Here is a 14,677-nt window from a genome sequence, read left to right as displayed (position 1 = left end):
ATTTTTGTTACATATATTTATATATTATTATTATTAAGCTGTTCTTGGTAAATGTGATTGCCACTGACACACCAGTGGCATACTTTAACAAACCTAATCTAAGCAATTTCAGTTGATGTACTTATTAAGGCAACAGAAAAACAAGAATATGAGAACAAATTCTTAGAGAAACTCAGTAGCTTGCCCTTCAGTAAATCCCCACTCAGGTCTCAAAATAGTTTTTGCTCACTCATTACAGAGAGAACCAGTCCCAAGGCACATCAGACTGATCCCCATAAGGGCAGTCCAGAACCAAAATTCACTTTGCACGAGAAATACAGCCGCCCCTGACAATCATTCCGGCCTTCTTTATGCTTTGTCAGCAAGGTGCAGCTGATACCACTTTAGGCACAGTGAGCACAGGGTCCATGTCTGGATTACCCTTTTCACTTGGGCAGCACCAAATGAATGCATTGCAGCGAAAAAACAAGAATAGGTTTAGATCAGTTCCTGTTACTTTTTGTCACTTGTGTGTCAGTCATGTTTGGCTTTGCTGTCTGTAACAGCATTGGATGCTGGTTCATATTATAAGGCAGACTGTGGTAGCAATAGTTATAAAATCTGGAAAAGAATCAAAGCGTAACATGACAATCAGTGTAGTTTAATAATATACATTTTTTATTGTTTTTATTATTTGTTTCTATCAGTGATTTTTAGTTGTATGTGTTTTGCTTGCATTAGGTCGATGTGTGTAGATAACACTTAGCATTACTTTGTCTTTGCAGAATGAAGCTGTGGGAGATTTGCACATTATTAATGCACAGCTGAAGCATGCTGGGAAGTACACATGTACGGCGCAGACTGTGGTGGATCTAGCATCGGCCTCAGGATCTCTCCTTATTCGAGGTAACCAGAATCCCATGCCAGTCATCTTTAAAAAAAAATAAAAAATTTAAATACAGATAGCAGCTAAACGGTAAAAGACACAGTATATTTAAAATGTATTGAATTTGTTAATGATTTTCTTTATTTTTATGCCACAATTGTTTATAATGTGGAATATTTAGTCTTTTACCATCAGTTGATCAACAGCTTTTGCAGAAGAACCCCTAAGAATCTGTATAATGAAGAGGTGCTCCTGTTTGGATCTTTTATGAACCTGCTTCAGGTTGCCGAAACCTAGCAAAGTCACATAAGCTGTGGTGACCAGACAGAGTTAAGTCACCTAAGTAGTGGTAGTGGAATTGACTGATCCGGGAAATCTGCACCAATTGACCAGTTGTCTTAGTCATGGGCAGACATTAAAGGTTTAAGATATACAACACAGGATGTCAGGTCACAAGCCAAAAGTCAAATACCAAATGTCCTTGTTTACATCACAAGTGTCACAGCTGCATTTAAAGTGACTGTGTGACATGGCGCATTTTGGGGCCATTCATAAGTAAAATAAGGTTAGGTTTATTGGCTATGACAGAGCCTGACTGATAATGGTGCTAACTGCAGTCTGCATCATGTAGAATGTGCTCAGTGTAAAAGGTTATAGGAGTCTGGGTTAGAAATGGATATTACGGATATATTCATTGTTATAGGATTTACAGGGTTATTCACTAAAGTGAAGCTTAATTTCATAATTAAGTAGCTGAACTAGAAAAATTTACTAAGTCAGTTATACTTCTGGTTTGGCTTCTGTGGCCCTAAATTTGAAATTATTTTCGGATTTGCTTTAAGTTCTTACGTCAGTGAATTATCCTGTTAAAGTATAGGACTAAACTAGAGGTTACGAGAAATAGAAAATTGGACTAGGTTAGAAGTTTTGGGAGTTAGGATTAATGTTTCGGACTCAATCTTCCACCATTCCACCAGATACAGAGGTAGAAAGACACTCAAATTGGGTTTAGTAATTGTGTTCCTTGTCTCCCAAAGCACAAAAGCAAATCATAAATTTTGGTTTTAGTGACATAGTCAAGCAACACAAAAATGACACTGCAAATCATGTTTCCATAAAGAAATGTAGCTAGGATGAGCCTTTTCTGGGGGAGATTGGGAGGGTGGGATGGTCCTGAGCTGTACTCAAACTTTCCAGTGGAGTAGTTCCATGTATCAAACCATGCAGATTCTCCAAAATGAGGTAGTGATCCCTGTGAGAGGAGATGATGCGCTCTAACCACAATGTTATGACCCATTTGTTAGTATCCATAGCACAGTAGGAAAAGCTTGAGAAAGATGGTAGAGAGAGATGGTAGAAATCACTGGATGGCAGAAAGGAGGTAGGGGTCTTCGACCGACCTTCCTCCTCTGTGCATGCCGCGGCACCATCCAGAGTGCCCATTGCCAGCGGCAAGGATCGGTGGTGGAACTTCCACCCTGTGCTGGGCCCCCCTACATCTCTGGGCCCCGTTGCAGTTACCCCAGTAGTTCTGCCACTCAATTGGAAACCCTCTTTTACCAACATCGGTCTTGCAATAAATTCAGGTATATCTGGATGGCTTTCAGATAATAGATGCCTATGTTTGAAAATAATCTTTCTAATATTTGATGTTTGAGTACCATACATTGAAACAAACTTAATTGTGTTATTCCACTTAGGTCTTTTTGAGACAAGTAACTCTCTTTGACCCTTATCTTCTACTTGAGTTAACTGATTAGCTAATATTTCGGCAGGATAACCGCTGTCTAAATCTCTCTGTCATGGCTACTAGTTAATGTTGAACTGTATCTGTTTGAGAGACTAGGCATTTCACATTGGCTTATGGGTACAGCTTTAATAACCGAGGGAGGATGAAAACCTGTGAAGATAGTATTTGTATTTCTGTTTAAGGGTTTCCTATAAAAAATGGTTTCAATTTGTTAAATGACTTTTCTATTAGAATATCTAAAAATGGTAGACTCGAAAAATCAAATGTCATGGTGAACTTAATGGAGTTTGAACAAGTGTCTAAAACACATAAAGGGCATCCAGTGATTCCAATGTACCGGTCCACAACCCCAGCACATCATCAATGTAACGCCATCATCTGGTGGCAAATCTTTTGTATAATTCAATTTGGTAAATACCTTTTTCTTCTAATTCAGCTATGTATCGATGGTGTAGGTGGGTGCCACATTGGAACCCATGGGTGTACCCTTTAACTGAAGGAAAAAAATCACCATGAAAAGGAAAATTATCAACCATGACCTTTTTAAAGTCATTCCATCACCATTTTTTTAGTAATTCCATCAGAAAAATAAATAACTTATACCACAGGCACTTAAATGCAGCTTCTACTACCCGAAAGACCCGCTTCATAGAGGTGACACTGTGAGGGAGTGTAAGCATGCGTGGGATAGGCGTAAGGCTATCCTAGATATAAGATAAGGCCAGGGACTAATTAAAAGTATTGGGAAAATTGGGCAGACTAGATGGGCGAATGGTTCTTATCTGACGTAACATTCTATGTTTCATGTTTAATGGAAGTATATAAACTGGCAATATCAATTAGAACCAGAATTATATTACTCCCATCCTGAACTACACTGAGCGTTTAATTACCTCAGATGTGTCTCTAGCAAAACAAATTTACATTTGCCAAAAAAGGTCACAAAAGACAACCAAGAAATTTGACCAACGGGGATAATAGAGAACCTATCCCTGCCTCAAGGGATCTGCCCAAGGGATAAATTAGTGTCCTATGATTTTTAGGTAGCACTTAAAGTAGGATTACATTAGGATTTTTCTCAAACAAGAATTTAAATAAGTCTTTGTTTATGAAATGGCTTTCCAATAACATAGTAAGAGCAATTTAAACTTTGCTTTGTAAGGTTATGGTAGAGTCACTTGGCAGTCTCCTATAAGTAGTGACATCGCTGAGTTGCCTAAGAACCTCATTGACGTAATCATTCTTATCTTGGACCACAATAGCACCACCTTCATGAGAGAAATAACTGATGATGACTTCTGGTATAATTTATGGTATAATATCCTGTTCTTGCTTTACACCCAGGACCACCTGGACCTCCTGGCGGTGTTGTGGTTATAGATGTTGGGGACACAAGTATTAAGCTGAGCTGGAGTCGAGGATTCTCTAATCATAGCCCTATCAGTCGCTATATGATCCAAGTAAGAGAATCTCAAGCAGAAGTGTGGAGAACCGCACGAACAGGTTAGTGTAATTTGTCTTTCCCAAAGGATGAATTGTAAAGATAACACAACATGTGAATATTTTCTCTTTCAAACGAATAAAATACACAACTAAGACTTGCTCTGTCTTCATGCAGATCCACCAAATATTGAGGGTAATGCTGAATCAGCCCTTGTAGTGGGTCTTGCCCCATGGACCGATTACCTGTTCCGTGTAGTAGCAAGTAACATATTGGGAGTGGGAGAGCCCAGTAATCCTTCAGCCATAATCCGGACAAAAGAGGCTGGTAAGATTTTTTATTGCATTACACAGATGCTTATTATATTTTAATATTTTCGTTTTGCACATAATATGCATCTCCCACACTGATCTAAATTTAAGGTACCGTGTAATTGTCTTTGAATTTCCACAGCTCCCAATGTGGCCCCATCCGGAGTCAGTGGAGGAGGAGGAGCTCCAAATGAGTTAACCATTAATTGGACGGTGAGTGATTCACCACGTGAACCAATAGGGGCGCTGGAGAAGTGAGATCTGTATCACCAAAGGCATACATCTTCTTATTTCTCTGCTTGACTGCCATCTGTGCTATATAGAACAGAAGTTGGTGCCAAGAGGCCTTAGACCAGATATTTTACTGCCTGATAAAGTCAAAACAGAAGAACAGATTGCAGAATGGAACTCCATCCTGCTAGACTGCTCGGCAAGGATAATGCAATTTTTAATTAAATTGGAACAAGAGAGTCTAGAAAAGACTAATGGTGACCTAGATATCGAAATCAAAAAAATTTAAACATTTGAAAAAGAACCAAATTTTGTAGCTATGAAAACGAAGTTAGAAAAAAACTTGGAGACCTTTAAAAAGAATATTAGACAAAAAAACATTACAAATTCCAAAGGGATTTTAAAGACTTTCAGGAAGGAAACATCTTCAAAAATAAAAATAAACGTAGATTCAGAAACACCAGAATGGGGAACAAAGGTTTTTCCTCATCTGATGAAACAGAGTGGTCTGAATCCGAAACAAGATCTCGTTATAATAAAAAAACCACCTCCCAGAAACACACAACATACATCCACAGCTCAAACTAGAGGTATTCTGAGAAATACAGACAGGAATATTTCCTTCTCAGATCCCACTTTTGGTTCTTCTTTAGACTCTAGTTCTAGACCTGATCTGGCCCATCTCAGTCCTCCTTGGCTTTTTTAGACCAGGAGTGGCCTCAACCACAAAGAGCACGACTCAGAGACAGAAAAAAGTGGGGGTACAAAAACCAGTCCAACTTCCAATTGGGGACAAATTGGAATAAAATAAAATAAAAAATTTATCCAATTTTGTTCTCAAACCTAGACACATCTCACTTTTACAAAAAGGGTTATCATTTGTACCAACACCCTCTAGAAACAGGTTCAATTGGGCCAAGGATGTAAATCTCTTTGGTCGTAAATTGGCTCTTCATGCCTTTCATGAAAAGAGAAACTTAAAGAATCTGAGGGAATTAGGTCTTTCATCTGATGATAATGCAATATATAAACTACTTACAGATCTGTACTCTGAACAGGAATTACCAGATTCTCTTACTGATTGTAAACCTTTATGTTGGTTCACACCGAACCTCAAAAACTTCCCTTGTATTGATCTGTTTGTCCAAATTTGCACTAACGAATTAGAGTGTCAAACTTCCCAACAGTCCCAAATATCCAATTTGAAATTTGAGGAAAGTTTAGCCTTACAAGAATTACAGTCTGAGACAGAAGTTGTGATAAAATCCTCAGACAAGGGAGGGAATATAGTTCTGATGCAGAGAGACCAATACATTGACATGTGTATGAAACATCTATCAGATGAAAAGGCATATCAGACCTTAAAGGAAGATCCTACTAAAGGTTTTCTTAGGGAATTACAGCTATTGGTACAAGGAAGCTTAAGAGACAAAGTGATTACACAAAATGAATACAGATACATTGTCTCTCAGTCCAATATCACTATAGCCACATTCTATTGTCTCCCCAAGGTGCATAAGGACCTGTGCAATCCTCCGGGGAGACCAATAGTCTCAGGAAACCACAGTTTAACCGAGAGAGCTAGTCAATTCTTGGACAAATTATTACAACCTTTAATGCAAGGCCTCAAGTCCCATATACGTGATACCAAACAGATGCTATTGGTTTTGGAAGATCTTACAGTGCCACCATATACGTCCTTGGCAAGTCTGGACGTGGTGGCACTGTATAATAATATACCACACGATAAAGGACTAGCAGGGGTTGCCTATTTTCTAGAAAAGGCTGAGACTTTTAACGAACAGGAACAACGGTTCATTTTGTCGTTACTAAAATTCGTGCTAACACACAATTACTTTACATTCAATGGTAAATATTTTTTTACAACTCAGAGGCACCGCTATGGGGTCATCGTGTGCACCCAGTTACGCCAACCTATTCTTGGGGTGGTGGGAAGAGACCACAGTATTTACTAGCTCTAATGTCATTTACACTTCATCTATATTTAAATGGTATCGCTATATAGATGACGTGTTAATTTTCTGGTTAGTCTCCTTCACGCTGTTCAAGGAGATGGTAGACACATTAAACGAAAATCAAAACAATTTTCAACTAACCCATGTTATACATGAGAAACAACTGGTTTTCCTGGATTTAATGATTAACATCCTAGATGATGGACAAATCACTACATCACTATTTAGGAAGCCCACGGCAACTAATAGTTTGCTTCATTGGCAAAGCTTCCATCCACATCACGTTAAGGCCAACATACCTTACGGCCAATACCTAAGAGTGAAAAGAAATTGCTCAAACCAGGAAGACTATGAGAAGGAGGCAAAACAATTAAGAAATATATTTAAAAATTTAGGCTACCCTAACAGAATATTAAAGAAAGCTTATCAAAGAACTAAAGCTGTAGACAGACTAGAGAGCTTACACAGACCCCCCAGAAATACATCAATAACTCCGGGTGTTACGAGATTCATAGGCACTTATGATAAAGATTGGAACCAGGCATTACAGGTGTTGAGTAAAAATTGGCCGGTATTACAGTACGACACATGCCTTAAGAACACTATCACGAAACAGCCCTCAATGACCTATCGAAGAGCTAAAAATTTGGCCGACCACTTAACACATAGCCACCTAAAACCAGCACTAACTACATCTACATTGCTCCAAACTAAAGGTCTCTTCAAGTGTGGCCACTGTAAGGCCTGTGATTTTATTCTTCCTTCAAAAATCGTGCACAATAAAAGAACATCGAAAGACATAGTGGTGAATTCATTTATAAACTGTAGTTCTACTAATGTGATTTACCTTAAAACATGTGAATGCGGATTACAGTACATTGGCAAAACGTATCAACAACTACGTAAACGGATTCTACAGCATATTAATTCCATTACAAATCCACATATGGATACACCCATTGCCAAACATGTACGATTAAATCATGCCTCCAAATCCAATGTACTAAAATTTCAGGAGATTCAAAAAATATTTCAAAATCACCGCAAAGGAGATATCAACATCGCCCTCTTAAAAGCTGAGTCCCGTTGGATCTATTCATTTCAAACGCTATACCCCAAAGGACTAAATGAGGAGTTTAATTTTACTCAGTTTATTCATGCATAAAGGCATTTTTTTTCTTAACCTAGGTATATACCACTAAGCTTGTTAATATATTTTCAGTAACAACTGTAGTATCACAAGATTTAAACCTGTAAATACAGCTTAGATACAAAGGTTCTAGGTTATGATTCCAACCTAAAGGGAAAAGGGTTTTGTGATAAACGGCAATATCTATATACCGTTTGATGTTTTATTTATTATTTTTTCACTTTCTTTCACAACTGTTAAAGTATATCAGGTCTCAAATAATTACTAAAAGCGATTATGAGAGAACAGATGTAGTTTGATGGAGAACACGTTTGCACCCTTAAGGAGCAACATATTGGATATAACAATGTTGCATAATTATTATGTACCACTTTCCTTGATATTTTTCTTTTTAATTAATATTTTGTGTTGATTAAGTACTATCTACTGAATAGGATGCTGAAACACTAGGGGTTTACATATGAATGGAATTTTTTCTTCCCCCTGTGTTTCTTTTTCGTTTCACTTTTACCACAATATTGACTGCATCACTTTAGATTCATTACCTGTCTAGTTCAGCTATATTTATCTAAATTTATTATATTAACTTTTGCATTGGTATGCCTTTTTTCCTATGCCCCTTCACAGTATACCGAGCTACTGAGGTTTAACTGCGAGGGAGGATAGGTTCCATCTCTCCCTGGCTAGACCAACAGCCAATCCCGAGAGAGGGTGGGCTATTTAAACGACGGTTGAACACTAATCCGGTTCCCCTTGAAGAGCCGATTCTCTGCGAAACGCGCGTCGGGACATGTGTTGTGGAGGGTGTGGGAGGTAGACAGGGACGATGCTGCAGCAGTTATTTTGTTATTTTAAAACAGCCACTCTCTCCACTAGACTCTAATTGGATGCTAGACGTTTAGTTACAATTAACTTTTCTAACGTCAGATTTTTTTTATTCGGATAGCGTTAGGAGTTGGGGGAATTGAGTAATTTGAGATATTGGGAGATAGAAGTGGGGTGATAACGTTGGGCTATTTGGCTCCAGTTACTATTTAACCCTATTTTTCCCTAATCACCTGTGCCATTACTTGATTTAATTGGCACGGTCTGACTTTTTTCTCTATTATACTCTCTCTCTCTCTCTCTCTCTCTCTCTCTCTCCTTTTGCTACTTTATTTTGGATATTTAGTGATTGTGCCACTTTGGTTTTAAACTTGTTAATTAAAAGTTACATTTTATTTCTAATATGGATTGCTACTAATGTACTAGTACTCTGTGGGTATACTACTTGGAATCTATGTATCGCACAGATGTACCTGTACTTTCTTTCTGTAATTGTTATTCAGTAGGGGTTACCCCCCATTTTCATTTGAGCAATCTGACACACTCTATCTGTTTCCTTTACTATTCATATGCCATCTGTGCTATAGGTACAGTACAGCAGGATCCCAACACTGAAAGCAAGTATGGGATATAGTGAGATGGTAGTGAAGCCTTGAAAATAAACAATTCCACTGTGGAGGGTTTACTGATGCAGTTAAGAAAAATTTTTAATTGCATTCTATAAACATGTGAGTGGAATTATAGATCCGCATAAAGTCATCTATTTTGATTTTGCTTACTCTATAATCTATGGTTAAGTTCAGTAAGACAGGCAAAAAGTCAAAGATGTGACATAATGAGAGCTATGTATTTATCTAAATTTAAATGTATTTAAATTTAAATGAGCACTTTGAAATAGTTTGAAATACATACAGTAAACAGGGCAATGTGTTCATTTTAAGCTAGATACATTGCCAAACTACAAAAAGCAAAGCCTTTCCTAGGCCTACAGTGTACTTTGAGAGCTTGTATGAGGCTGTAAAATCGATATATTTCCACAGATATATTTTGGAGCTATTTCATGACATTTTGCCAGAGACGTGAGTGATGACCTCTGGTATAAATTATGGTATAATGTTCTTTCCTGTTCTTGGCAAGTATAAATTCACTCCTGTAGGGTATACTATGGTTTGCAGTGGCAAGTAACTTTTTAGGCCTGGCTAGTAGCTAGCCATATGAATTCAAATTTTAAGCCTTGACTTGCACACTATCCCAGATCCCTATTCAGAGCTTAATTTTGTGTGTTTGTATTTGCTTCTGTATTACATGGACCATTTTTCTGGCTCATTCTCTCCATGCTGCTGGTGATGCTCTCACACAGGGCCTGCCTCTAAATCCCCTTGCAGGCATTGCTTTCCCTTGGCTAAGAAATTCCCAGAGTTTCACTGGTAACAGACATTCCGTGCACTGCCTTTTTATCTCTGTGTTGATATGTAAATTAAATGACAGGTGGTGGGAAGGGCTTTTTTGTAATTGCTGACCATGGGAGCCTCCATAAAAATGATCTTGCAACAGCTGTGGGAAGTGAGAAAACTTGACAACAGCAACTCAGGTATACACCATAAGACAGAGTAGTCCATACTTTGTCTTATGATATTGTTGCTTTGGAATTCAGTGAAATTTTAATGCAGTTTTATGAGCATTTCAGAAACATTTTATCTACATGATGTGCTCAGCATTTTTTTGAGTGTTTCAGAGCGACTTTAAATAAAACTACCTTATTACTATTGATAGCAGTGGAATCAATGAAACTATGCTACTTACTGAGTGTTCTGTGCCATTCTCTATACAGTATGTTTTGCAGTGTATTCAATAACTTAATTACAAATTTTTACTGTGACAATATTTTATGGCTGAAGTTTTATTGGATTCTTCATGTTTCAGAAAAATTTGATGTGCCATTTTATGGTGTTATGGTACTTTTTGAAAGTAAACCAAAATGTTCAAATGTCTATCTGTTCCTGTCCAAATCAATAAAATTAAATTGCGTATATACGCTGAAGTAATTAAGTCTGACACGCAAGGTTCAGGTTAAAATAACTTCGAGAAAGTTTATTGGCAAGTGCAGAAAAAGCGGGCGCGCAGGCCCTTTTAAGAGGCATTTTGCGTCATCATTGATTATTAGAATATCAGCAAATAAACATCATCAATTGGATTAATTGTTAAGTGACGGAGTTAGTGTCTTACCTATTGGTTAGTAAAATTAAGAGGTTAGTCCCGTGCCCACCCATCAGAGGTGGGATTACTCTGGACACGGGTGGGGGACAAGGGGGTCCTAAGCGTCATTTTACACGGTCAGTGATATCAGGCTTTATGTCCAGGTGCAAGGTCTCTTATGAATAGAACATTTCATTACTACTGTGTTCTGTGGCCTTCAAACTGTACTATCTTACAAGCTCTTAAGGAGTAGCCAGCAAGTCTTAAGGAGTAGCCGGCACCTCCTGGTACTTGTCCTTGAAGGAAACACGGTCTTTGTCTACTGTATTAATTGGGTTGAGAAGTTCAGTCACGTAATGTAGTTTTAAAATGAACAAGTTAAGTCATGAGGACAAAATGGAGGATTGAAGAAGTCAGGTTAGGAGGACAAAATGGAGGACGAAGTCACAGTATAAAGTTAAAATGGAGTTAGTACAATAATTCAATACAAGTACAATAAAGATTTTTAATAATTCCACATCAGTCCCCCCTATGAAATGTTAGATTCTAAGAGATAAAACTTTATTATGTTAGTATCAGAAGACGTGTTAACCCAAAGGCACAGAAACCCCGTGGCTGCTAGCTAGATGTTAATGCAAAGTGCAAGGCTGTCCCTAGATCTGACCCTAATAGGCTAACCATCCGTCAGTATGGCTCTCGAACGCTTCACACCCAAGGGTATCCCATGGCAGCTAACCCACCACTTCTCCACATGGGGCCTTTACCATTCACTGACAGATGCTGTCCCTGATCTAGTCCCTTCCTAGAATTCCTGCACTTTATCAACAAAAGGGAATGTTTGCAGCGGCAGACAGGGTGAGTTGATGTCTTGGAATTCTTGGTCATCAACTTCGAGATGGGTCAAAGTGGGTGCCGCTTGGTCAACAGTCTTCATGAGGGATTTTCTCAGACATGGGAGGACACAACAAAAGAGAAGAGCAAAAATAAAAAGAAAAATTAGTATAGCCATACCAATCTGCATTAAAGCCTTTTGCCATCCTGTCATCCAACCAAACCATCTTTCCCAGGGATCTTTTATCCCAGAATTCCTTTTTAACTCTTCAGACAGGTCATTTAATTTTTCTATAGCTAGTGTGACTTTACCATTAGGGCCTGTGTTTTCTGGGATGTAGGTACAACATGTCATAGTGTCGGGCAAAATCTTACAAACCCCTCCTTTTTCGGCTAAGATCATATCTAGGGCCATTCTATTCTGGAAAGTCATTTGGGATGTGGCCTGCAACTGTTCGGCCAACCCCTGGAGGGCGTCTCTGGTGTAATTGACAAAACGCTGTTGATTATAATAAATGTAATTTATCCAATTTAGATTCTTGTTTGCGGTAACTATGGTAAAAATTGATTCAAATCCTGCAGCAACCTCATCTCTTGCTTTAAACTCATTGGGTACCCCCCTAGGCACCCCGATGGCATCAATGTAAATGTGAGGGTCAAAACTTCCTTTTACTGGGGCTTCACGTTTAACCTTAGTGTGACTGGGCCCATGGGTGTTGAGGTGTGTGTCAGAAATAATGTGGATAGGCATAATGGCCTTAGTCAACGTACACTCCCCCCACCACGCTGTGTCCATTCTGGATCTTAACTGTAAATCCCCACACAACCAGTAAATATCTCCTAATGACCTAGTGTGATGCTGCAGTAAACGTACGGGGACAGTTCTGTATGTAGCACAATAACCTTTGGAAAAGTTACCTACAAATCTACCAATACCATCGTACATGGCATAGCAAGTGTAATTACCTTTATATACGGTAATACCATCAGGGGGTTTGACATCCTGGGTTAGGAGAGGGTATTCCTTTGTCCATGTAATACATATGGACCTGTTAAAATTATAATGATAGGCAAAAAGGCTTAAAACACATTCTTCTATATCTACGGGTAGGATTAAAGGTACAGTACCCAGGTGAGGCCGGGCACCGCCACACACATAACATGCGGTTCTATTATGCTTATTAGCATTATATTTCATCCATTCTAACCATAAATTTACATCATTAAAACCTGTTTCAGCGGCCATGGTATCTTCAAAAGTGGGGTTAGCAATGGCCATCATGTCCTGAAAGGTCTGGATATGGGGTTTTAATGGGTTAGGGACCATATGGGTGGCCCCTTGCCACTCAGAAGAGTTGCACATATCTTTAAGGTAGAAATGCCCTAACTTTTTATAGGAACCCTTTTTCCAATACATCCCCATCACATACTGGTCTGCATCTGTTGGGCTTGGATGCTCAATATTAAGAATTAATTTCATTGGTGTACTCCCCCCAGGCTTTCTCAAAGTCATCCTCTGGAGGAGGGATCTACCATGATCATCTACTTTAGATACGGCACTTTTTGGTTTGTAACCCCAGGCAGGCCCGGCATTCCATCCCGCCGCCCCCCAATGGTCACAATTGTGCCCCCATTGCTTGTCAACTACACAGACATATGGGTCTTTCGAATGAGGGATATCTCTATAGATGCTCTGGATTTGTGGTGTGGGAAATGGGCATTCTACAATATCACAGTAGTCAAAGGTATAAGTAGCCACCTGGGTGCATGATGAATTATACCAGAAGGTGTACCCACTAATGTCTTTGGTAATGGCTACTTGTTGGGCCTTTATAAGGCTAATTAAGGAGAAGATGTACCAGAGATACATGTTTGTGCGATATTCGCTTCCTCTGGGGCAGGAGATTTCTTGCAGTGGGAAGCGTGGGTCCAATTTGGCCTACCGGCCAATTTGACGGAGGTTGCAGTAATCAGGAGAACTTGGAATGGCCCGTCAAATCTTGGTTCCAGGGTATTTTTCCGCACAAACTTCTTAACCAGGACCCAATCTCCGGGAAGTAGGTTATGGGAACCTGTATCCAATTCGGGATCTGGAATTGAAGAGAAAACTTGGGCATGTATTTTGTTTAGGACATTTGCAAGTTCAGTTACATAGTCTACTAAAACATCTGATTGGAGTTGCAACTGCTGCGGATAATAACAACCTAGTCTGGGTGCTGTCCCAAATAGAACCTCATATGGGGACAGTGAATGCTTCCCTCTAGGTGTGTGCCTGACACTGAATAGAGCTATTGGTAGGCTTTCTGGCCAGGGCATCTTTGTTTCTTGTGACATTTTTAACATTCTGGTTTTTAGAGTGCCATTCATGCGCTCCACTTTACCACTACTTTGTGGGTGGTAAGGGGTATGGAAGGCTAGGGTCACCCCTAGAGCAGTCCAAATTTCTTTAGTCACAGTTGCTGTAAAGGCTGGGCCTTGATCACTCTCAATAACTTCTGGGAGTCCGAATCTACATACAATATCTGTAAGTAGGCGCTTTGCGGTTGTTTTTGCAGTGATATTGGCCACTGGGTAGGCTTCTGGCCAGCCTGAGAACATGTCCACTATTACTAGTGCATATTCATGGGGCCCACTCTTGGGCATTTGGATGTGGTCGATTTGAATTCGTTGGAAGGGGTACATGGGCTTTGCCAGGTGTTTCGCAGGCACCTTAATTGGTCTTCCTGGATTGCATTTTGCACAAATGACACAGGCCTTGCAAAAACTATTGATCAATGTTGTGATTCCAGGTGCTTCATAATACTTCTGTATGAGGGCGGCCATCAATTCTTTTGACAGGTGTGCAGGCCCATGTGCCCATTGGACCACTGCTGGGTATAAATTTCTGGGAAGACAAAATTTGAAGTTGTTGTAATATATTCCGTCCTTTTGGACAGCTCCTTTCTTTTTCCATTTCTGGATTTCTTCAGGAGTGACTGCAGCTTGCTGTTCTTGTAAAATTCGCAAATCAGTAGGAAGAGTTTGCAGAGCAAAAATAGGGACTTCTTCTTCTTGTCCGGACACTTCTTCATCCACTTCCTGCAAATCCCTGGCCGCTAACT

At 39.3% G+C, this 14,677-nt stretch overlaps 1 protein-coding gene across 1 annotated transcript in view; it reads left to right on the top strand.

The window, feature by feature from the left end:
* Nucleotides 1-14,677, top strand: part of CNTN2 (contactin 2) — a 91,973-nt gene that overhangs the window by 45,985 nt on the left and 31,311 nt on the right. The window contains exons 14-17 of the mRNA XM_063452168.1: nt 765-885; nt 3,960-4,118; nt 4,234-4,383; nt 4,510-4,580. Of these exons, the coding sequence (XP_063308238.1) occupies nt 765-885; nt 3,960-4,118; nt 4,234-4,383; nt 4,510-4,580 (501 nt within the window). The remainder of the gene's footprint in view (nt 1-764; nt 886-3,959; nt 4,119-4,233; nt 4,384-4,509; nt 4,581-14,677) is intronic.

Source organism: Pelobates fuscus, chromosome 1 (assembly GCF_036172605.1).
Source record: "Pelobates fuscus isolate aPelFus1 chromosome 1, aPelFus1.pri, whole genome shotgun sequence".
Lineage (NCBI taxonomy): Eukaryota > Metazoa > Chordata > Amphibia > Anura > Pelobatidae > Pelobates > Pelobates fuscus.
Note: the sequence above shows the minus strand (reverse complement) of the source record. Positions and strands in the feature narration are given on the sequence as shown.